Raw genomic sequence first — 25,633 nt, 5'->3', positions numbered from 1 at the left:
ATTTCCTATGACTGATACACTCCAAATATGCTCAATAATACCATGCTGGCTAAACATCATTAGTTCTAGACCTTATTCTATTGGCCAACACTTCAGCGTCTCCATGGTGGTACGAAGAATCTATTCTTTAGTAATACAGTCGGTAGATTAATATATTTTAGTTATTTGAACAAACTGGAAATAAAAACAAATGATTGGTTTTAAGCGATGATGTTTTGAGGCATCGTATAAATAATCAAAACTATATTCTATTTATATAGCTTTGTTCGCTTAATTTTTTTATTAATTTACGAACTTTAAGTGGTAAAATAAAGCAGTACTTTATATAATCAAAGATCTTGATTAAATCAAGATCAAAAGCTATAGTAGAGTTGAATGTTGAATTGAAGATTTCAAAAGATGACTATATTAGTAATATTTATCTTTTCCGTCTGTCCAGGTTGTTTTCCTTGTTTTGTTTTGTTTGTTGTTTTTTTGTTGTTGTTGTTTTTTTGTTGTTGTTTTGTTGTTGTTGTTGTTGTTGTTGTTGTTGTTTTGTTTTGTTTTGTTTGTTTTTTTTTGTTTGTTTGATTTTTTCACCCTGTTTGCTAGTTCTGTGTTGTGTCTTTTATAAAACACAGCAGGAGTAAAAAGCTTCAAATTAAAGTCCACAGGAAAAAATGCTGCATAGAGACAATGGTCAATTTGCGGGAGACTATGTGTATAATTCAAATTACCGCTGGTGTCAGAATCAGTATATATTTATTATTATTCATTATATATTCAGTGTGCTTTAAAAACTTCCTGGGAGTCTCGAGACTGACAAAATAAATGACAGTAATTGATAGGGTATGATGAAATTACTAAGCGTGTAACAGCAATTTTTTTCTAGTTCCCCTTGCAGAATAATATCATGATCATCTCCTACTAATCGTACTACACAGTGGTCGAGATACCAACTCCTGCACATATCAATATGTACCTTTCGTTTGGTTCTCGCAAGACTGTGCAGCATTTTTTGGAATCGTTATATCGAAATAAATCACAGACTTTAGGGCTCACAGTAATAAACACACATAGGTGACGGACCAGTGGGAGTGGGGTAGTGATTTTAGCATATCATTTCTAGTAGGTCAAACTAGGTCTGTTAGAAATACGTTTGCAAATAATTAAACGGATGGACCAGAATATATTCATCAAATGATAAATGGCTTCTTTTTAAGTCATAGTACGTTTTTAGTTTATCTGGGTTCTAATAATATTGCAGACAATTCAAAGTAAAGTCATTAAATGGTCATTCGAGTTGGACAACCAATCAGAATGCCGATTTAAGAAGCAATAATGGCGTTTCTTTATACAGTACTACGTTTTTAGATTATTTAAGATTAAAGTAATCGGTACCTTATTCGTTCGTTCGTTCGTTCGTTCGTTCGTTCGTTCGTTCGTTCGTTCGTTCGTTCGTTTCGTTCGTTGAGGCGAACATGATTCGTTCTACGTTCAACAAATGCTGCATTTCATTCTTTATTCTGGTTTGCTTGACATTTATCTTCTTATGAAGAAAAACAGACTGCTTCATTTTAATAATGAATGAATTCCACTTCAATAGTTAAAAAAACTCTCGGGACCTTTCATGACGTATGACAATTTCACAATAATCATTCCAACTACTTCACAAATTAATGAAAGTGATGAACCTGCCTTCTTTTAGCGGATCGAGCATTACAATTACACGAGAAAAGACAAAATATTTCAAATATTATATGTTGTTGACCGGTAATAACTGTCAATAAGTGTTAACTGCTTTCCCGACGTTCAAGTCAATAAGTGTTTCGCTATAAATCAAGTGTCAAAGAAAAAAAGCATTTATTTGATTTTTTGATTATTTGATTTCCAAAAAACTTAGAAAATATTGGGAAAATAACTTCCGTATAGTTATTACGGGTCAACAACATAACATCCATATAAATAATATAGTTGCCTGCTGAAAGCCGTTGCCGGGGAAACATCGAAGCTTGTCTATACGTTCACGTGATACCCTCTCGCCTAATCAGAGTACGAGAAAAATGGACTTTGATAGTTGATTTATAACAAAGGTTTTTATTTTCATTAGAATAAACATGCATGTCTGCCGTATGATAAAGTTCTATGGTTCTGTCCATGGATCGTGAACTGATGGGGTTCCTGTGTGAATTTGGCGAAAATTATCGCGCCAAAACTCGCGCGTGTGCGGGTTCCAGGTTTGGGACTCTCGCTGCGCTAATTCTTACGTGTTTTAATTATCAATATGAAATGAGCTGCCAGACATGGGGCGGATAAAGATGCATATATACTACTCATACTCTGATATAAATGTATTATTATTACATTAGTTTTGTCATATACATGAAATTCATCTTGCTGGAGTTCGTGTCTAACCTAATCATGTTACTTAATAAAATTGAACAGAACGTAAGTTTCGTTTGCATATTTATTATCATTTACATTTTGAGTACATTCAGCATCCATTCATCCTTTCTTTTTCCCTTTTGAATTTTCTTCTTTCTTTCTTTCTTTTTTTTTTTTTTTTTTTTTTTTTTTTTTTTTCCCTTTCCTTATTCTTTTACTGATTTACTTTTGCATTTTTTATGTATATATATATTTCTCTTTTCTGTTCAGTTACTTTCTTTCTTTCTTTCTTCGTTATCTTTTTTTTTTCCATTTCCTTCCTCTTTCCTTGTTCCTCTTTTTTTCGTATTACCCTTCTCTTTTTTAATTATAGATTTCAATTATTATGGCTTCAATGGCACGATAATTCCCCATGGATTTTTATTAATACTCCAAACACTTCTGACATGTGCAAAAGTACTAGATCATCGCTATCAGGCTATACATTTCAATTATGAACATATGCATATATTGATTGATCGATTCTTTAATTCCTTAAACTTTCTCTTTCTTTACCCTTCTTAGTCTTCCTTTTATTATTTCCATTCTATTCCTTCCTTGCTTTCTTTCTTCAAATTTGCTTTCGTACGTAAAGGGCGTTATTTTCTAGTTCTTGAATATAAGTATTCGATATAAGTATTCAATATAAGTATTCAATATAAGTATTTAATATAAGTATCATTCGGCGACGTCTTTTACGCCGCACGCGATGCTTAAACTCTTCTTTGTGTCGTTAGTTTGTTAGTATTCCGCTATTCCTACTTTATTTTTCATACATACACATACAAAGATACGAATACGTGATTCAAAACTTTCCAAATTTTTTTGATAACAATGCCTATTTAACATGTGTGTGTATGTATATATACCAATAAAATATCTGCAATTAAGTATATCTCATATACATATGTGTTTTGTATTTCCATCATACGTCACTGACAGTTAATTACTTTATGGTACCAGTTCTGAGAATCTAATATATTAGATATCATAGCTTAGCCTTTTTCTTGAACCTTAAGGACTTTTCATCAAAACACAGTAATTTTGTCGTATTGGGGCCACGTCCAAGACATAGCTAAAAAACCACCATTGTACTAGCTGAAAGCCTAATAGTATAGTCAATAAGAGCACGCCATTGCTAATATCCAGTGTTTTTTTTTTTAATGATACATAAACAGACACCCACACACACACACACACACACACACACACACACACACACACACACACACACACACACACACAAGCACACGAAAACGATATCAGTAATTATAGGAAATCATTATTTTTTTCAAGAAAACCCTAGTAATAAACAACCACTTGAAAAAACTATCAGGGATGACATCCCATAATTTCTGATATCGTTTTCATGAACTTGTTTACCAAACTTACTAATTTGTGCAAATTCGTGCAACTTCTTTCTTACAAAGTTTTTCATGATTATATGGTGTGCACTCTTACTAGCTATAATCAATGTGTTGTATTTTTCTTTTTCTTTATGCTTTTAATCATGCTAAAACAACTCATACAGCAAAACTGTAACTTGGGCAAAGTAAATAGGGTACTTGTACAACTTCCCGATAAGCAAAACAAAACTCACGGTCTCTGTGGCCTTAGAGGATACCATGTCTATATGCAACAGATTTGGAATTCAACATTCGGGGGAAAGCTACAAGGCATCTTACAAACGTAATAGTGGAAATTGCCACTGGAAAATTTCTCGTTTTACACGATTTTTTCATTTAAGAATAGAACTACCGACCATCATCCCTCGTCCAAAGAGGTTTGGGAATTCCAGTTAACGTCAAAATACAGATCAGTGGAAGCTTAACCACAAAACGAGCAAGTATAATTCTTGAAGAACTTTGTACAGAGCACATGAGCACATGGTGATGAGGAAGACAAAGATTTTGAGTAAATGAGCAAATGGAATCGGGGAGATGATTAAAAGGTTAATATTTCAAGTAAAGCCTTTATGTGTGTTAATATTCGAGCACCAAAATTTTTGTAAAACTTTATTTTGGGGACTATCAATTTTTGGCGAATTTTTGAAATCGCAATATTCGCGAAATAACGTGTCACAAAAATTAAGTGGGATAAGTTATATTCCTCGATATCAAGTTATTCAGTATGTTTGAGACCATCGTTTGTGGCCAGTTATCCGCATTTGTGGCCTCAACAAATGCGCGAATACTTTACCATGTTTTTCCATATAATGGTTAATCATCTACCACATCAAGTCATATTCATTATCTTCAACCAAGCTAAGATTAGATTTGTTATTCCAGATGAATATGTATAGCCTTCTAGCATCTCAGATGTAAATAATGTAATTGATGTAGTTCCGCTTCTTATATCCGCCTATCAGAAGCCAATTCTCTCCAACAGCTGGTCTCTGTTTTATCTGGAGTTACTCTTGGCCTATTGAACAGAACTTAACATTAATTCAAAAATACTGTGTTGCACAAGGGCAGAATAGCTTTCAGCAGTAGTCAATCGTCTTAATCATGTTTCGACAAAGCACTGATCTTCTGCCTCTATGACACAGTGCAAGGGAATTAATCCTAAAAAACAAAAATGGAAGTGATCACCTGCAAGTGAATATATTGGTGTATTGACCGTTGAGTGAAAAATCGAGCTTTTTAGCTGGCCATCACTTGACAAACTTTACGTACTACGACAGTCATCATTTTCCTAAAGATCAAAGGTACTATTTTTGTTAATGTAAACAGATCATGCTTTATTATCGTAGTCTGAGCTAGTGATATATGATTTCCAAAGAGAAATCTATAAAAGTAAATTCATTTGTTTATTCCATTTTATTTTTTGCCTTTTTTTTTTTTTTTTTTTTTTTTTTTTTTTTTTTTTTTTTTTTTTTTTTTTTTTTTTTTTTTTTTTTTTTTTCTTTTTCTTTTTCTTTTTCTTTTTCTTTTTCTTTTTCTTTTTCTTTTTCTTTTTCTTTTCCTTTTCCTTTTTCTTTTTCTTTTTCTTTTTTCTTTTCTTTTTCTTTTTCTTTTTTCCTTTTTTTTTTTTAACTCCTTTTTCTTTTTTTGTAATTTTTTTCTTTTTTTGTAATTACTATATTTCATTTTTAGTTTTACGATAATTCAAATGTTTGGATTTTTTACAAAAAGAAAAATGTAATCCATGAAAATATTTTATTATTTTGAATGAAGTTATATTTCTTATCTTGATCCGACCATAAAACTTTGGTCCCCTTTTCTTGCTAGCATTACATGTTCAGTCATATATATCGATAAAAACTCATGGGATAACATTTGCCTATTCTTGATTCTATTCGGTTTATTCACCAAGGCTGATTACCGGGACTTAATTATTCATTTCAATCTATGGATTCATAAAGTTCCTTCATTAAAGTTCGAGGTGTTCCTGTCCACATCTGTTAACATTAGAAATTTATTGTTGACTATGCCTTGATCCAAACTTGGATTCCATGTTCTTGATGAGTTTTAATTTTAACTTCAACAGTGAACTTTTTTTTCCCCTTGTCGTTTTTAGTTTGCACACTTGTATTTTATTTCCTTTTTACTTATTTTTTGAACTAATTTTTATTATGTTTGTTATTATTTTTATATTTTATTCGTTATTATTTTCAGTTTATTTCAATTTTTTTTTTTAATGTTATATTTCCTTTTTTCAGGTTAGTGTGTGTGTGTGTGTGTATTTTGATATGTTTGTCATCTTTATAATCATTTTTAACACATTTGTTTAAGAGTAATTTACAATAAAAATCAATATGCAATGTAAACATCATTCCTTGCAGTTTATCATTCGACTTCTAATATTCGTCGTAAAATAAAAGCTCCAAGGCTATACAAATTTTAGCAAGATTTGTTATTTTTATTGATATCGAGGTAATTGATTCCTATTTTGGATTTTAATAATTTTGCTTATTCCATTGAACAGCTTTCTTGCAATGAGGCGTATTAATATATAAATGTGTTTAATATTTATTTATCAGTATTTTATAAATATAGTGTAAGTTACGTGTTCGGAGAAAAGTACTCATTTGTCTTTCTTAGTTTTGGCTTTACGTTGTTTTTTTTGTTTTTGTTTTTGTTTTTGTTTTTGTTTTTGTTTTTTTTGTTTTTGTTTTTGTTTTTGTTTTTGTTTTTGTTTTTGTTTTTGTTTTTGTTTTTGTTTTTGTTTTTGTTTTTGTTTTTGTTTTTGTTTTTGTTTTTGTTTTTGTTTTTGTTTTGTTTTATGTTTTGTTTTTGTTTTTGTTTTTTTTTTTTTTTTTGTTTTTGTTTTTGTTTTTGTTTTTGTTTTTGTTTTGTTTTTGTTTTTGTTTTTGTTTTTGTTTTTGTTTTTGTTTTTGTTTTTGTTTTTGTTTTTGTTTTTGTTTTTGTTTTTGTTTTTGTTTTTGTTTGTTGGTTTTTGTTTTTGTTTGTTTTTGTTTTGTTTTTGTTTTTGTTTTTGTTTTTGTTTTTTGTTTTTGTTTTTGTTTTGTTTTGTTTTTGTTTTTGTTTTTTTTTTTTTTTTTTTTTTTTTTTTTTTTTGTTTTTTTTTTTGTTTTTGTTTTTTTTTTTGTTTTTGTTTTTGTTTTTGTTTTTGTTTTTGTTTTTGTTTTTGTTTTTGTTTTTGTTTTTGTTTTTGTTTTTGTTTTTGTTTTTGTTTTTGTTTTTGTTTTTGTTTTTGTTTTTGTTTTTGTTTTTGTTTTTGTTTTTGTTTTTGTTTTTGTTTTTGTTTTTGTTTTTGTTTTTGTTTTTGTTTTTGTTTTTGTTTTTGTTTTTGTTTTTGTTTTTGTTTTTGTTTTTGTTTTTGTTTTTGTTTTTGTTTTTGTTTTTGTTTTTGTTTTTGTTTTTGTTTTTGTTTTTGTTTTTGTTTTTATACAGAGCTTAATTTTCGCTATTTGTCTTCCAAAATTGTATGTCATTCCGGAGTGATTATCTCGGGGGGAAAAAACTCGGGACACTCCATTTTTCTTTGCATTTTTGAAATCAGCATAACATTTCAGGTTAAATAAGCTTCAATTTTTAATTTTCTGTATATTATTTACCAAAGTAATCTGCCTCCTTAAGACACTCATATTACCGCTGCGTAGATAGATATACAGACGTCATAGCACAGCCAATAAGTTTTCATTAACTCCACTGTATTTATTTTTCCCTCGTGATGTTATGTTATTCACACTGAAGCCGCGAAATGCATCTAAGAAAGTGTCCTTTATATGAAAAAAATTATGCACAAATTTTGGCAAGATCTTTATTATTATTATTATTGAAATCGAGATCGATTAATTCGGTCCTATCTTGCTTATTCCATTGAACAGCTTTCTTGCAATGAGACGTATTTATATACACTTATTTCAATAAAGTTAGTCACTTGAAAAGCTATAATGCTGAGGCCGACAAGGATTATGGGTAAATTCATTTTACACGTTCAACCGCTTGATAACTGTTGATGGACTTACGAATCTTTTACCGGTTATAGTCTCACCTCTTCTGAGCATCATCGAGCTGCAGTTTGTATTAAAAAAGCTTTGTATATATATGCTTTTTTGATATGAAAAGTTTCCCATGATGCTCAGTGATCTCAGCTTTCTAGGTTTTTGGTGACTAGCTTTATTGAAATAAGTGTATAAATGTGTTTCATATTTATTTAAAACACTCATATTGCCGCAGTGTAGCCTAGATATACAGACGTCATAGTATAGCCAATAAGTGTTTAGGTCTGTGTTCATTAACATCGCTGTATTCGTTTTTTTTGTTTTTGTTTTTTTTGTTTTTTTTGGTGTTTTTTTTTTGTTTTTTGTTTTTTTTTTGTGATGTAATATTATTCACAAAACCGCGAAAATGACCTAAAATAGTGTCCTTTATATACATACAAAAGTATTAGAGTTTGTAGAAAATTAAATGAAGACATGAATAAGGAAAATAATTAAACTTCACACTGTGAAAAAATTATAATTCCATTCTAGTATTCATCAATTCATAACAGCTGTCCTATTTGTCATAAATAATAGAAACAACAGCCTTATTTATATTTATAACCGTATTTCAAAGTGTAAAAGTACTGATAACTACATTTCTAAAATCCGTAGCCAGATGAGTAAGACATTTCCTTATATACTTTCCTCATTGAGAAAGAGCCAGTTTTGCTCTTGATGTAGTTGTTGTACCGTTGTACATGTTGGCCTTTTTTCTTTTTTTTTTCGTTGTTGTTGTTGTTGTTTTTGTTGCTTTTTTTGTTGTTGTTGTTGTTTTTTTTTGTTGTTGTTGTTTTTTTTTTTGTTTGTTTGTTTGTTTGTTTTTGTTATTTGTTCATTTTTCTTAAGCTGTTTTATTTTCTTCTTGCCGCTTCTTCTTTTTATGATTTCATATGCTTATTTCCCTTTGTCTTCCCCTTTAATTTTTTAAAAAGATATAACTAGCTAAAAACTAGTATGAGCTGCGTCGGTGTTTCTAATGAAACAGTAATGATGAAAAGGTAAATTATACACCGTGAAAAGATGAAAAAACTTATTGACGTTTCGGACGCCAGTCCTTCGTCGGAGTAAAGCTCTCCGACGAAGGACTAGCGTCCGAAACGTCAGTAAGTTTTTTCATCTTTTCACGGTGTATAATTTACCTTTTCATCATTACTTTAGTTTCTTTAAATTTTTTTCCTTCTTCTTTTCTTTCTTTCTTTCACTCATTCATTCTTTCTAGTTTCTTTCTTTCCTTTTTTCTGTCTATCTTGCTTTTATTGTTTTGTTGGGGTTTTTTTTGGTTTTTTTTATTTATTTATTTATTTTTTTTAAATTTTATATTCTTTTTTCTTTAATTAGTTTCAAATCTGCTAAATACCGATCATTTCCTTTTCCTTTCTTTGAAAATCAGCAGGCTAACTACTCCAACGGAAAATTTCAATTTAAAATATATTCAAATTGGACACTACTGTAATAGCCACAGGCAAAGTGTAGTTAGTTCGTATAATAGCCATATGCTATCAAAAGAGTTTTTCAGTTGTAAACACAGCCGGTGATAGTGAACTAAGTGTGTTTGAAAAGCGAGTACAAGGCTCATTATATATATAGTATACTCGGATTTTTTTATTGAACCTATTGATTGCTACTATTAGTTTGGAACCATCATTCAAGCGGCTCTTACAGCGTTTTCAAAAAAGACCTTCATTAAGACGGTTGTTATGACAAACTAGTTATCATTCGTTTGTTCAGCTCAGAATTGATCCCTAGCTACTTAACTTCATCATTCTTTGCATTTTGCATCATTATCATAAGATGAACTGCAAAATTGAAAAGACTGTTAGTGTTCATAAATCAAAGAAGATAGACTTGTAAAGTGAGAACGGAAACGTTGACAGTATTTTGATACATGTATCTTATTAGACATTTTAGGGTGCTGTATAAAAGAGGATATTTTTTTCAAGTCTGCAAGAACGTGATCAGTACACAGCGGTTAGAGACAGTGTCTTATCACCGCGGCATGCCCACCCATATCAACCCTAACTATTTTGCCAGCTATCCCTAATATTCCTATAACTATTTTGCCATTTTTTAAAAAAGCTTTCTCTCTTATTACAAATTTATTGACGTTTCATGGCAATTGGCCATAAATTTTAAAACGATAGATTACCTTAAATAAACGAAATATATTTGATCGAGTCTATTCTTAAACTACATGAATGTAAAACCCCGACACATACTGAAAAAGTACGTGCAGCAGTTAAGTAGATCAATTAACACTTTTTATGCAAATACAGTTTTTTACGGATGCTCCTACGGATGTTTTATGGGTGTATCATGCAATACTCCCATTTCGAGTTCGCCTTTGCTCAGTCCTAGCCTCGATTATGTACAAATGTGTTCCAATTCTTTTATTAAGGTGCACTGTATAGTAAGGTCTGTATGAACTACGGAACAATACGGGTTTTGGTTAAATAGCGGAATATTATAACACACAACCGAGACTATTAAAGGCTTCAGGGACGGATCAAGGATTTTACAAAGGGAGTGGGTGATCTTATTCAAAGCTCCTTGAAGGTATCTATTCTCCATCGTTATTAACTAAAATGGCTGTCGAGCTGGATAACCAATATGGAACATGAAAACGAGGTTTTGCACGGATGAACGCTGCTGATATGAACTACAGGCTCTCTAGACGAAAATGTGCAAAACTGACGGAATCTCAATATGAATCGATGGTTATCAGTATTAGTTATATGTCGCATATTTTGGTGTCATCAATTTCTTGTCTTCTTGCTTTTTCATTTTATAATTATAATCATTATTACGATTAATGTGATCCATATTGTGTTCTGATAATCATTATTTACAATAATGACATCGTTAACATAATTAACATCAGTTTTAACCATTTGTTGTGTGTTATTATTATTATTATTATTACTATTACTATTATTATTATTATTATTATTGTTACTATTATTATTATTATTATTATAAATAACTTTATTGACAATAATAATTAACTAATAATTCATTATAATATGAGACGTGATAAGAATATTGCTATAATTATAAAACAAAAAAGAAAAGATTATGAATATAAAATAACAAATCTATATAATATATACTTATTTATCTATGAAAACATATTTGTAAAAATAAATTAATAGCTCAAAACACGAGTCCAGCTCTTCACAATGATATAATACTATATTAAAACTATACATTTATTATTAAAATCTAAATATTTCTAAATTTCCGCTACATTGGGGTTAAGATTAAAGTCATTCAAGAATTCATTGTCCATAAAAAAAGGGGTTCTTCTCCCCCTGATTATTATTATTATTATTGTTATTATTATTATTACTATTATTATTATTATTATCATTATTATTATCATTACTATTATTATTATTATTATTATTATTATTATTATTATTATTATTATTTTAGTTCCGTAGATATATTCGTTAACTCAATGTCGAGATACAAACAGAAACCATTTCCTGTGCTTTCTGCACTCCAGCTTATTGGCTGTATATGTTGTCTTACCGGTAAGTAGGAATCTTTCGTTCTTTCACGTGTGATAGATCAAAAATGAGTGTCATAAGCGCAATAGATATCACTGATATAAGCATTGTTTGCAACGTTGTTATCAATGACGTATTGAAATAACTACTGACCAGAATTCTATAACGTTTTTATTTCGAAGTTTTGCTATTGCTATTGCTACTGCTGCGGTATTGCTATTTTGCTGTTGCTATTGTTGTCTTTGCTGTTGATGTTGCTACTGTTGTCTTTGCTGTTGTTGTTGCTACTGTTGCCTTTACTGTTGTTGTTGCTACTGTTGTCTTTACTGTTGTTGTTGCTACTGTTGTCTTTGCTGTTGATGTTGCTACTGTTGTCTTTGCTGTTGATGTTGCTACTGTTGTCTTTGCTGTTGATGTTGCTACTGTTGTCTTTGCTGTTGTTGTTGCTACTGTTGTCTTTGCTGTTGATGTTGCTACTGTTGTCTTTGCTGTTGATGCTGCTACTGTTGTCTTTACTGTTGTTGTTGCTACTGTTGTCTTTACTGTTGTTGTTGCTACTGTTGTCTTTGCTGTTGATGTTGCTACTGCTGTCTTTGCTGTTGTTATTGCTACTGTTGTCTTTGCTGTTGATGTTGCTACTGTTGTCTTTGCTGTTGTTGTTGCTACTGTTGTCTTTACTGTTGATGTTGCTACTGTTGTCTTCGCTGTTGTTGTTGCTACTGTTGTCTTTGCTGTTGTCGTTGCTACTGTTGTCTTTTCCGTTGTTGTTGCTACTGTTGTTTTTGCTGCTGTCGTTGTTGCTGCTTGTATTATTGTTTCTGCTGCTGTTGTCATTGCAGCTATTGTTGCTGTTGCTACTGCTGTTGTTTGTCGTTACTGCTGTTGTTGCTGCTGTTGTTGTTGTTGTTGTTTGTTTTTTTTTTGGTCATTGCAGCTGTTTTTGATGTAGCAGCTGCTGTTGTTTGTCGTTACTGCTGCTACTGTTGTCATTGTTGCTGTTTTGTGCTGCTGCTGTTCTTCTTGCTGCTCCTTCTGTTGTTGCTATTTCTGTGGCAGATGCAGTAGTTGTTACTGATTAAATTTGGTCCTGAATATATTTTAGTACCACTTTGTCTTGCTGACAATAACGAGACACAACAACATGAAAGGCTTTACCAAAAGGTTTTCAACACAAAGACCAACTTCCTTCCATCAAAGAATCATGGAAAACCTCTAAAAGTTAAATTTGGGTTTCATCTTATAAACATCGTCGAAGTGGTGAGTGTATGAATATAGATATCAATATGGTGACTTTTAATTTTGTGAAAAACCGCGGCTCGGAAAATATTCACCGATAATCACGCGAATAATTGTTAAATTATTCTGACGCTGAAATTAGACTAACCCCGAGTAAAAGGGTCTGTGATCCATGAACATATCCCGATGTTCAGTGCACGAAATCAAAAATGGCCTGATTGATTCGAAAAGTAAATTTTTACGCGGGTGTTAAGATTCAACTTTTTTTTGCGTCAATCAAACAAAGTTAGGTCTTCAGACATTTGTCCCCCTTTTCTAAACTGTATTGATTTTTTTATCCCCAGAATGCCAAGATGCAGTTTATTACAGTATACGCCTGGATAATCCAGGTATGTCAGCTTATGTATGATGTTTTTCTCTGTGGTTTAACGTGTTGGAGTTCCTGTGGATTGCGTCCCATAAAAAATAGCAATATACACATTAAATATAAAGCGCTCGTTTTGGCATGAGTACACAGGAGCCTTATACTAAGGAATCTCTGTGGATGTACGTTATAAGAATATTTAAACCAACGCCAAGTTTTTTGTTGTTGTTGTTTTTTTTAATGTGTATGTTGCATGCTGTTACTGTTTTGTCTCTCCTTACGAAACTTAGAAATCACGGGCATACAAAAGCAATGCTAATACATTAATACACTAATACTTTGTATAAGCCACAAGAATTTGCTAGTGGAAATTTGAAGGTGTTGTATGATTGTGTCATCTGACAGAAATGGAATAACCATCTCCTCAAGTGGAACCCTAAAGAATACAATGGAATAGATAAACTAAGCGTCAAGGCCGAAAACATATGGGTCCCAGATATCCTGCTATATAACAAGTAAGTTAACAATAGTAACCGGTAGGGACCCGGTTCGATATGGGTCCCAAATATCCTGCCATATAACAAGTAAGTTAGTAATGGTCCACGTTAGGGACCCGGTTCGATATGGGTCCTAGATATCCTGCCATATAACAAGTAAGTTAGTAATGGTCCCCGTTAGGGACCCGGTTCGATGTGGGTCCCAGATATCCTGCCATATAACAAGTAAGTTAACAATAGTACCCGGTAGGGACCCTGTTCGATGTGGGTCCCAGATATCCTGCTATATAACAAGTAAGTTAACAATAGTACCCGGTAGGGACCCGGTTCGATATGGGTCCTAGATATCCTGCCATGTAACAAGTAAGTTAGCAATGGTACCCGGTAGGGACCCGGTTCGATATGGGTCCCAGATATCCTGCTATATAACAAGTGAGTTAGTAATGGTACCCGGTAGGGATCCGGTTTGATGTGGGTCCCGAATATCCTGCTATATAACAAGTAAGTTCTGACATCTGTTGTGAGGGTCGAGTGCAAAAAAGGATCCCCGGTTGGAATCTGATACTATTGGTTTTGGTAGTGCGTACCGGGGACTATTTCGAAAGAGATACATACACGTGTGCACAAAGAAGAAAAAAGAAAGATCTGCGCAAAAGAAAATACAAGATAAAACAAATCAAGATTTCCATTGTTTTTCCATTTCCATCATTAGTTTAGATGAACAAGATCGTGTTGGCGGTGGGCCTAGCACCTATAAAACAAGAGTAGTCATTGATAGCAATGGCACTAACGTCTGGGCCAGCCCAGTAATGTTTAAGAGTTTTTGCCGCATCCAAGTGAGATACTTTCCTTTGGACAGTCAGACATGTGTGCTGACTTTTGGCTCATGGACCAATAGTCTCCGACACTTGGACTTAGAAGCCATAGATATAGAGTTCCCGACAAAATACTTCACCAAGAACGGGGAGTGGCTAGTGTATAACATTTCGTTATATCGGACTGAGGATGCATTTCCATGTTGTGACGATCGTTTCGCACAATTGAACTTCGCGATCTATATAAGTCGAGAAGCCTTTGACTATCTAATCAACCTCATCGTTCCTTGCTGTCTTATCTCCTCAATGATATTTTTGGGTTTCATTCTGCCTCCAGAGTCAGGAGAGCGTATTGGTCTGAGCATTACAGTCCTATTAGCAATGACAGTGTTTCAACAGCTCACCTTCGAAATCATGCCAGCCTATGACTTTCCCATTCTTGGCCAGTACTATTTTGCCATCGTCTTGGAAATCAGTGCATCTCTGGTTGTGACAACTGTCATTCTTAACTTTTACCACCGCACTGACAGGAAAATGCCTGGGTGGGTCAAAAAACTTCTGCTTCACTGGATGTCACGTTTGGTATTCCTCCACGGGGAAGTTAAGGCGAAATATTCAATCAATCAATGGCCACCCTTGAATGCAATCCTACAAATTCACACTAAGCAATTAAATGACAAAAAAGACCAAAGACCTATGACCCTGCACAAGAGGAATGACACAGCTGGGTCAGCAGGTGCTGGCTATGGTGATAACATATATGGCAATGATCAAGCGCTGGATAATGAAGGAATTGAAATGCGAGGACCATCACATATCAATACCTATCCCTTTAATATAAAAGACATGGATACCAGAGGAAACGAAAGGAAAGAAAATCGAGATCTTGAAGACAAAGAGCGCAAACTGAGGCACTGGGAGTGGACGCTGGCCGCTCGAATCCTTGATCGCTGTGTCCTAATTGTGGCGATTTTTCTGGGAATCATCACTGTCACCGCTGTCTTCCTCCGCGCTCCGGCCTTGTGGAAAGACATTAAAGGGTTGACTGTTGATAACCCTATTAACATCACTCGTAGTTTCCTCCCTTGAAAAATACGCCAGGAACTTCTTCAATAGATCACGTTCGAGATTAAAATATTAAAAATATTATTTAGAATATTATATATAAGTATATTGCACTCTTTTCTCTCTTGCCTCGGTTGTAGAGAATCAGAGTCAATACTAGAAAAGAATTTCTCTTCAAACAAAGTGTAAAATATTAAGTACAATGCATGTATTTCAAATCAACATTTAGATGTAAAATATGAAATAAGTGGATCCTAAGTGACTTTTTTAGTGTTATAACGACGTTATGAAGAAAAAAGCTATGCTATATATCTACCAATATTTAATTTATTATTGGAATCAAATATTGTCATACAATATTGGTATTCCAAATCTTGGTAACGATCAGCTGAATGAATCCACGAACCTTACTAGCAGCCTTCATCGAAGGGCAAACACTGCTCTCCGTGCCATCATTCATGTCGAATGCTATTGACTCATGGGCCATGAGGGCGATAGGACTAATCGTTTGAGTCAAATCCAACTAGTCGGTCAAATATATAGATGCAAACAAGTTTTGAAAATAAAGTTAAATTCAGTGTTTTGTTTTCAAAGCTAGCAATATATTTTCACTCTCGTAGGATATAACTTATCGGCCTAGTAGTAGGTCATCCAATCATAACGCAGCATGAACGATCGAAAGACCGCTATTTGAATTTGAGTAAATATACATATATATTTCTTAACGCTGTTAGTAAGTAAGTAAGTAAGTAAGTTTATTAAGAAATTACATCGCAGCCCTTAGGCTGAATTACGTAACTATTTACAATCATGAAAAAATGTAATATATCTATAAAATATCTATAATAAATAAGCTAAATTTTATCTTCGGATGTATCTATATATATAGTAAATAAAATTATATGATGGAAATGGCACACAGGCGTTTGATTAATACTAGACTTGAGGGTTTTCCAGGTTCTCCGGTTTTCCTCAACTCCTAAATTCCAATTCGATCATGGAATGAGGGCCACAGGTTTGTTAGCCACTGGCTATTAAGTGCTACCCTCGTGAAAAAAGGACGTCATAAAAGATGAAAAACTTACTGACGTTTCGGACGCTAGAGAGCACGCACTAAGCCCATGCACAATAGTTAGTACTAATTAATACTATTTCATACAGAATCAGTTGTTTTCTATTGTTTAGTTATCACTATTTAGTGCTAAAAATTAGTATTTGTTTCACTGTTTTAGTGTGAGCACTCTGGTCCTTCGTCGGAGTAGTTTTTAGCTAGTTATCTCTTCTTCTACGAAGTTGGTGTATTGCTTCACACTTCTTACGTAAATCGCTCTCTATAGAATTATCAAAAAATAAAAGAATAGATTGATTAATACACTTGCGGTTAGTTGTTGTTGTCAGTTTATTTATTGATATAATACATAACTAAAATATTATATGAAAATAATAATAATAATAATGATAATAATGATAATAATAATGATAATAATGATAATAATGATAATAATAATGATAATAATTTTTTTTTTTTTTTTTTTTTTAAGAAAAATAATAATTTTTTTAATTATTTTAAAGAATTAAGTAAGTAAGAAAGACAAGCAACGTATTATATTTGAAGGAACAGTCTGTAATGTAGGAGAGATACTTGATAGGGATAAAAAGAAAACTGTTAAATATACTGACTTAAGATCTAGTCTTAAAAGAATGTACCCTGGATATAAAGTAACACAAGTTAACATAGTATTTGATTTTCTATCTGGGTATCACACGGATTTGATTAGTAAACTGGCTGATGTAGGCCTCACTGATGGTATATAAAAATTGTAAGAAAGTGTCAGAAATGAGTTATTTCACAGAACTGTGAGATTGTGAAACGTCTGTACAATTGTTAAATTTATATACATCTTTGTAAAACCAGTCATGCAGATATTTGCTTAGACTATTCATGCCCGCAATATTCTGTATTCATGTGGCAAAAATGTCTGAAGTCTGAAGTTGAAATAAACATATTATAATAATAATAATAACAATAATAATAATAATAGTAATAATAATAACGGCTTTATTACAGCATATCCACATAGGTGGCTCTTCATCTGCAATACATTAAATAAATAGCGTAAGATAAATTCTAAATATAACAAAAATAATTGAGGTAATCATCAATTACAATTAAGAGAAGAAAAAATAGATATATATATAATATATGAGATTTAGGGCATATTCACAATTAAGAAGTCTTTGCGCTATTCATTAAGTGTTTAGAGGTGTAATTAAAAAAATTGTTTGTGATGGTACAGTTCCTTATGAATAAATAGAGGATAATATTATTACACGGTGGTGCGTAGCCTAGCTTAGCCTGTGAACATGGCTTTGGGATTTTCAACAGTTGTGTCCTTTTCTAAGAAAAGGAAAAGGCGTTGAATGCACTGACTATATGCCGAAAAAGAATACACAGAAGAGCTCAGTTATTATTGTTCAGACTGAATTCGACTGGCTTACCATATTATTCTCTCAGTGTCTGCTGCTATAGGGAGAGTTAGTTATACAATGGACTACTTCGACGATTCGGCGGCCATCTTGAATCGCAAGGCATTATGGGTCGTCCAAATTAGACAAAACTTTGTTACAGTAATGGCTTCGATTGACATTTACGGTTCACAACAAGACAATTTGATAAGAGTTGAATTAAAATAATATGAACATTTCCACAACTGAAGAAATTTTTTCTCAAATATCGTGGGATCGTCATTTCAGCATCGTTATTTTGTTTTGCCTTCTGGGCGACCCGCGTCGTCGAAGTAGTCCATTAAAATGACTTCTTTGGATCACACTTCTTCTTACAGTTCGCTGGGTCAGTTCTGAGCGCTATACAGAGGTGTCAGTTCTTTGGATCATTTTGTTTAACCAAAAATCAAAAATCTTTGGAAGTGAATTTCTATTTTATTTTCTTATTTTCTTATTTTTCTTCGAGTCCTCGTTAATGTGATGCATTCTACTGTTTCGACTCCGGCGGAGTTCCACAAGAACCGAGACGGCCTAGCTTGACTGTTTGTATTGTGAAAGTCGTGCATTCTTTACTTTACCTGTTGGTATTTGTGAATATCCGAGATTGCATCTTGGACACTTAAGATGCTTAAAACTGTTTCATTTTGCACAGGCAGCCCAAACAATGTATTTATGGTGTACATACACACTACAAATACATTGCTTGGGCTGCCTGTGCATTCCGACTAAATCCTTTACCCTGGTTTTTGACATTTTAAGTAAATAAAATTTCATAAGTAAATTCTAAAACAAAGGGACGAGTCAGTGTTTAATTATTTCAGCACTTTTATTTGTCTTAACTCTACATTTAATTAGATTTAAGCAAGCACCATATTTGATCAATCATTATTTATCATTGTTCCAAGTGCATTGCCCATGTGATGTCCGTTATCGTGTCCGTTTGGTCTGACGTCAATGTCCACGTGACTGAAATAAACCATAAAATTAATATTAACTATTAGACACAATTAATATTAATAATAGTACATTAAAATTGCTTCTTTCTCTGTTTGTCCAATTAATATAATTCGTTCAACCCCATGTTCTATCACGTTAATTCTTTTAGTACATGAATTTCTTTGTCTAATATTGACGTTTGAGAAGATGATACAAACGACCACTTTTCCTTGGGCGTAATCTTTTCATAGTTCAGACCACGTGTCATTCTCTAGAGTATCATTTTTTGTTTAATGGTTGCACGTGTAAAGAACATGAATATGAATACAACTCAAACAAACAATCTTGTTCTTAAGAGAATAACACGTGTTTTGAAGTGGGAAAACATTAGATACACTAAAGTTAAAGCTAAAGAGGTCTATTGTTGTACAGGTCATTCAGAAGAAAAGGTAACATGACCTTGTAAATATAAACTCGTTTAATAATTTGCTTAGTATCTCTCCAATATTTATCTTATCTGAGTTTATATTACCTTCTTTCCTTGATTCAAATTCCTTTTGTGTCCTCCCTACCCCATCCCATTACATGGACAGGACAATGAATATTTACAAGCACTGCTAGTGAGTAAAAACAATCGTCATTACCTTAGCACAGTCCACACATATATTGGCAGTACGACCTGGCAAACTTTCCCATTCTAGTCTTTGGTGCGATGCAGTTCAATGGAGTAACCAACTGATTACAAAAAAGAATAAAACAAGTTTATTCATCTACTTATTCGTTTACTGCTCTTCATTTATTTAACCAGCCATTTGCTCATCCACTTATCTATCCATTCGTTTATTCATTCATTCGTTTCTACATTCATTTCTTCATTCATTTCTTCATTCATTCCCTCATCAATTTAGCCACTCTCTCCATCCATCCATCCGTCCATTCGTTCATTCAACTATCAAATCATTAATTCATTATTTCATCCATTCATTCATTCATTCACAAGATTCAGTTTGCCAATTTATAAGGATAGTCTTACTTTTCCACAGATGTTTTTCTTGTAATTGTTGACACACCCACTTCTCGCTGTGAAAAAAGAAAACAATTTGCTTTAGTTTTGCTTCCAGGAACACGGTTTTTATCACACGTGTAAACTTGCTTGAGTATACCCAGTCTCTTCAGTTACTTCAATCGGCGTTGGACTGGTATCAATAGGACAAAAGAATAACAATGACAACTCTTCAGTCGACTGGATTTCTACGGCATTCAGTTACTTAAACATTAAAATAATCTCTCCGCGCCATAAAGATAAACCTTCCTTGATAGAAATAAGAATAGAGGCTTCACGTAATGGCAGCCATGACAGGAGGCAGGAAAAATTGAAAAAAAACTGGTTTAGTATGATGTACATGAGAAAGAATTCACTTTCCCAGGGGAAAGATGCTCTATTGTTGAGCCAAATGTCATTTTTGCCATCACCTGATGGTGCAAAGCCTCTATGCACTATTTTCTTAAACTTAAAGGAGCCTAGCTTTTACACAATCTTTCGCAAAAGCAATCAAGTAGGCGACTTTTTATTAGTCATAATTTATGTATTGAAAAATTTAGTAGTACTTACCATCTTCTCTTTCGTCTCTCACTGAAGGAAAAACAACAAAATAAAGAACTTAGCTTGATGATTTTCTATTTTCAATGTGAAAAAAAGGTTAGAAGAATATCTACACACAAATTCCAATTACAAAGTTACGATGTTTACAAATCTTTAGGTGCCTCTCGCACTTTACTTAATTAGCGTAAGCATTTTCAACCTATTTAGACGGTTTACTTATGATTTTCTCATGCAAACCAATTTCGTTTTTAGCTTAAATGAGGGTTTTCAATTTTACAGCTTGTCGTTGATTGAACTTCATTCAGTTTCACGTGAAAGCTAAATAAACTGCGTATAAATTCACTAGTTTTGCAATTTTATTGTATTTTATATGCACTTTACTATAACCGTGGTAAATTCAATAAGAGAATAAAAGCTAAATATTTCAAGTGAAAATTTAAAAAAAAAGTTTTTTGAACGGGTTTTTCAGTTGATTTAATCCAATCAAAAAATGCTTATCGTTAAATAATGGATCTGCCGTTTAATAGATCCGTTTGATTAAGATTAATTTAATTAATTAAGATATTATGAACGTTTGAAGGACTAAGGGAAGTTAAGAACTAGAGCAGAGGAAGCATGACAACAAAATATAACAGTAAAGAAAGAAATCATACTAAATGCTTACAAATGGAGAGTAGCTCTTGCTCATTAGCACTGATCATGGCGACGCCAAGAAGGACAACAAATACAATGACCATGGATTTCATCTTGAAAGATTGAGATTTCTTGAACTGCTTCTTTGAAATGTGTTTTTAAAGTCTTGAGCTACTGAGATGTGTTTGTTGCTAGCAGAACCTCGTATTTATACAAATGCGATGTACACTCTTGCACAGCTGTAAACATCGTGGTATTTCTTGTGGGATAAAATTTATTTTTTTAGTAAAGAGAGTTTTATTTTGTGGCTAGGCTATTGCCCGCCAATGCGCAATATATTAATCCCCATTAGAGGCAGACGAGAGAACACAGTCTAATTGAACAGGCAATTAATAATCTCATTATCAATAGAGATCTGCAACCTTTTAGATGTGCGGTATCAGTGCGCTATTTCTATAGCTTTAACTTATCACTAATAACTAAATATTTGAAATTCTTTCATGCCGCATGAACGCAGCTAGCACTTAACTGGCTTCTGTTTGCAAACCGATTTCTTACTACTTAAGAAAAATCTTAAAATAAAGTAAATCTCCAAGGTTTAAGAAAACAATGCCAGTATTTTCTGACAGCTGGAGAAATTATCATTGGCATAATAGCCTTGCTTTGTTATTTTGTTTTTTTATAACAGTTTGTAGATTAAATGGTTTTTTAATGATTTAACTGTGGGTTTGATCGCGGTATCGTAGGATTTTATCAAAAACGTACCAGGAAATTTAGATAACTCTTATAGAGCATTCAGTGTGGTAAGGCATCATATCAGACTTGTTTAAGAATGGGAAATCATCCCATTTTCCAGTCGTTTGGAATTCCAGTAATGAAAACAACCCATGCAAATCTTGAAACAAATTTCTTATAGCAATAAAGCCCACGAAGCTAGTCACGGGTATCAATGCAATAAGTTGAAAGTTTACGTAAAACGATTAACGGCATGACGATAAAAACAAAGTTTTTCTTCGGAGTGCATACCATATACATCCGTGAAGAAGTTAACTAATACAATTGCAAAAATAAGTGCAAGGTTTTGTAGCAGGTCTACGGTTTGGTCTACTGAGGTATACTGAAATCACTAATTGGTGCAAAATATTTTACAACGTTTTGGACGGATATATGCACTGACTCTATTGTCTAGTACTATTTCATAGTACTTTTTCACGGTGAAATAGTTAAAGGTTTAACATAGAACAGAATCTCATTTATATTCTTTTCTTTTGTGCCCAGTTGAGTTTCATACATTAAAAAGTAATCAGTATTTCACCGGTGATAAATTAAGTATAAAATCGCTTGCTTATTTGCACTTGGTAACTATCATAAGCACTAATTTAAACGGCTTAAAAATGATTGAACATTTTGAATGACAATTTTGTTGTTATTTAGTGGCATTCGTTGTAAACCTCAGTATATTTCATACATGCATTTAAGTAAGGAATCCAACCACCTTTTAGAGGTTTATCTTGGCGTTAATTGATCTAATGCGCAAATTCTTTCTTTTTTCTTTTTTTTAGAAAATTGAAACCGTTTAATATCTTACCTTAAATCTCTTTGTTTTGCCTTTGAAGGAATGCGCGAAAAAACCGCCTGGTTACCATGGCAACTAAGCCCATGAACGTATTTCCGGGTCCAACTGCTCACAAAAACCGCTAAAAGAAAGCGAAAAATAATTGCAATAATCTAACCTCTACCTGAAACAATAACACTGACTTTAGACAGCAAATCCTGTCATTATGATAAAGATACCCGCAGTGGCGGATCCAGGATTTTTCAAAGGGGGGTTCCGTTTCTTAAACTGTGTATAATTCTCTTTTGTTTAGTCGATGTTTGACAAAAAAAAGTGGCTCTAATCACCTAATTTACTATCTAGTAACGGAACTTAAGAGGCTGTCTCTGTAAGAACCACATAACCATTTTGGATGAAAAAATAGATTTCTTTCAAACTTTGTGTGTGAGTGTACCCTTCCAAGGTTATTTCCAAAACACATTTTGTTTTGTGTCTCGGCGCTTTTTTGCAAAGTTTCAGGGGGGGTCCCCTTGGGGGCCAAATTAGTGATTTTGACTACTTCTCATTCATGAAATTTGGGCGATGTTTAAAAATTCGTAATTCCATAACAAATCATCACAACACTAAATCCTTCCATGTTATAGTAGATATATATCTTATGCAAAGATGGGTGGCCTTAAAGTTAAATATGAACTTATTTATATCTAGATATTTTAATTTTACCGACCATCGATAATCGACTTTGACCAGTTGGCTAAAATATGGCTTAGGAAAAAAAATCAAAACTCAAAAGTTAGACTTCGTAGGACTATAATATTTGAGTACTGCAGAGATAAAAGGTAGTTCTTACAGAAATTAAAATAATATTTTGCGGCCAGCAGGTTTTGAGAAGTGAACAGGTCGACAAACTTTCAGTATTTTTGAGATTTAATGTGTTACGTCAAAAAGGTGCAAATAGCTTTGAATGCGATTTATCTTTAAATGTATATAAATTCACTGTTTAAACTGGTCTAATATATTTTTAAAACATTTTAACCACACAAATTGTAAAAAACGGTTTTAGAAAACAGTATTGGAATCGAAAGACTGATATCACAACATGCCTTAACTGTAAGGTAAAATGCTGTATACTGTCATAAAATACAACGATAAGTTCACTCGAAATAAATAACTGTAAATTATTTGCACGATGAACAAATATCAATCGATAAGCAAATCACAAGATTATTTGTTCATATTTTGCCTACAACCAAAAAGAAATCCAAATAATCCAGATAAACATGCCTTTGAAAACGAGTAATCATCTGCAGTTCGATACAACTGTCATGTTGATACATTTAGGCCCAGAAGCAAGGGTGGATCCAGGGTAGTTTACGTGATTTCCGTAAACTACTCAATTTTTTTCAAAGCTACACATTTCTTTCTAAATAATGACAAAATATGTGTATTACATTATTCTAGCAACTACTAGAAACGACTCACTTGGTTGTTTTTCAGTTAATTAATTAAAGAAAAGTCAAACAAAAATGAGTAATCTCGTCATTTCTGCCGATTTCTTACCGATTCCCGCAAAAAGTTTCGGGTTTCGGATATCTCCGTCGGTACGCATCGGAATGCTATCGGAAAACGATCGGAAAACAGCCTTTGTCAAATAGAACCTCAGGGAGTGAGCGTGCGTAGTTGTAGAGCTAGGCCGGTGTGATAATCGTAAACTACTCAAAGACTTCTCTGATTGGCTGGAAACACATTGATTGTTTTGGAAACCACTCAAACCCTTTTCTGATTGGCTATCTACTTTGCAAACTACCTCATAAACTACCAGCAAAACTATAAAAAGCTAGGCCTACCCCCGTTGGGTCTCTTTCGTTCTTATGATTAGAGTCATAGACTTGCTGTAGTTTGAACGAAGGATTTTGAAGTAAAGAATATTCTACAATGCGTGGCGACCCGATTTGCAGGAGGGAGGACTGTTCTCCTTTCGACATTGGCTTGTACTTTAAAAGAAATTGGCTCTTCATCACCACAAGATAAGCTGGGGTTCATTGAGAATGTGTGGAAACCAGGTGAGATTTTTGATTTCCCAGTGTCAATAGAAAATAGAAAGCCTCGTAAGTTTGTCTTTGAATGGCTTAGAAGATATCCCTGGCTTGCATACTCTAAATATCTCGATGGAGCATTTTGTTTTCCGTGTGTTTTGTTTGGAGTAGAATCTGGTAGAAATGCTCATAAATTAGACAAGTTGTTGAAGTCCCCACTCACATGTTGGACTTCAGCGGCTTCGAGACTTACAAAACACGCCAGCGGTAAATGTGAGATGCACAATTTTGCTGTAATTGCCATGGATAACTTTTTGAAAACAATGAGGCAGCAAGCGGTCCCAGTAGATCAGCAGTTGAATAATATTATTCAACAGCAAATCGATAGAAATAGGACGGTCCTTAAGTCTTTGTTTGAAACGATAATTTTCTGTGGGCGAAACAACATAGCTCTCCGGGGTCAACGCGATGATGACCCAACAAATGCTAGTCTATCAGGAAATTTTCAGGTCCATTTCAACCCTCCGTAATCTTAAGAACTACTTAAGAAATACTATGGCCCAAGACAGAATGAATGAACTGGCACTGATGCATTCCCACAGAGACATGGACTTAGATCTTGAGGAAATAATAGATTTATTTGCTACTTTAAATCCTAGACGAATGAGAATGGAGAATATCTTACAGTAATATTTTATATAATATTTTTTTGACCACCAGTGCTCTTAGAGTACTTGTGAGTTATGTTCCATCTGGATTAATAATTATCTGATTTTTAATCCTTAAACTGATGGGGAACAGTACAGGAACAAGGTGGAATTTTTAAAAACTTATTCTTTTCTGAAATCTATGATATTATTCACTGGGTTTTAATTAAGCTTGAATGGTCTTTACATATTCTCAACTGAACTCAGCAATGAACTCATCTAGTGGAACACCTCAATCTAAATAAGGTAATGTATTCATTTTGTATAATTTGCTAGTACATGTATGATATTGTGACTGTATGTTCTCTATTTTTCAT

The 25,633-nt window shown here is 33.0% G+C and overlaps 3 protein-coding genes across 4 annotated transcripts in view; 2 read left to right on the top strand and 1 right to left on the bottom strand.

Moving 5' to 3' along the window:
* The first annotated feature begins 11,308 nt into the window (after positions 1 to 11,308).
* Positions 11,309 to 16,205, top strand: LOC116293300 (neuronal acetylcholine receptor subunit alpha-10-like). Its single transcript, XM_031700720.2, has 5 exons — positions 11,309 to 11,388; positions 12,467 to 12,621; positions 12,945 to 12,989; positions 13,370 to 13,479; positions 14,174 to 16,205. The coding sequence occupies exons 1-5, from the start codon at positions 11,313 to 11,315 to the stop codon at positions 15,363 to 15,365; spliced, it is 1,578 nt and encodes a 525-aa protein (XP_031556580.1). The 5' UTR covers positions 11,309 to 11,312; the 3' UTR covers positions 15,366 to 16,205.
* Positions 16,206 to 18,653: 2,448 nt separating this feature from the next.
* LOC116293320 (U-actitoxin-Avd8a) lies at positions 18,654 to 21,213 on the bottom strand. The gene is made up of 5 exons (XM_031700740.2): positions 21,050 to 21,213; positions 20,395 to 20,415; positions 19,816 to 19,862; positions 19,427 to 19,517; positions 18,654 to 18,812 (listed from the first exon to the last, which is right to left on the bottom strand). The coding sequence occupies exons 1-4, from the start codon at positions 21,129 to 21,131 to the stop codon at positions 19,428 to 19,430; spliced, it is 240 nt and encodes a 79-aa protein (XP_031556600.1). The 5' UTR covers positions 21,132 to 21,213; the 3' UTR covers positions 18,654 to 18,812; position 19,427.
* A 2,715-nt stretch (positions 21,214 to 23,928) lies between these two features.
* Positions 23,929 to 25,633, top strand: part of LOC116293311 (uncharacterized protein C22orf15) — a 30,261-nt gene continuing 28,556 nt past the window's right edge. The window contains exons 1-2 of one of the 2 annotated variants that reach the window (XM_089032838.1): positions 23,929 to 24,636; positions 25,524 to 25,562. The gene's annotated coding sequence lies outside the window, so the exon portion shown is untranslated. Of the gene's footprint in view, positions 24,637 to 25,487; positions 25,563 to 25,633 lie in introns of both variants that reach the window. The other variant, XM_089032837.1, reaches the window with a different exon arrangement.

Source organism: Actinia tenebrosa, unplaced genomic scaffold (genome assembly GCF_029948245.1).
Source record: "Actinia tenebrosa isolate PJP-AT-01 unplaced genomic scaffold, QUT_ActTen_1.0 PGA_scaffold1__47_contigs__length_23844297, whole genome shotgun sequence".
NCBI classification, from domain to species: domain Eukaryota; kingdom Metazoa; phylum Cnidaria; class Anthozoa; order Actiniaria; family Actiniidae; genus Actinia; species Actinia tenebrosa.
This window is presented reverse-complemented; position numbering and strand designations above follow the sequence as displayed.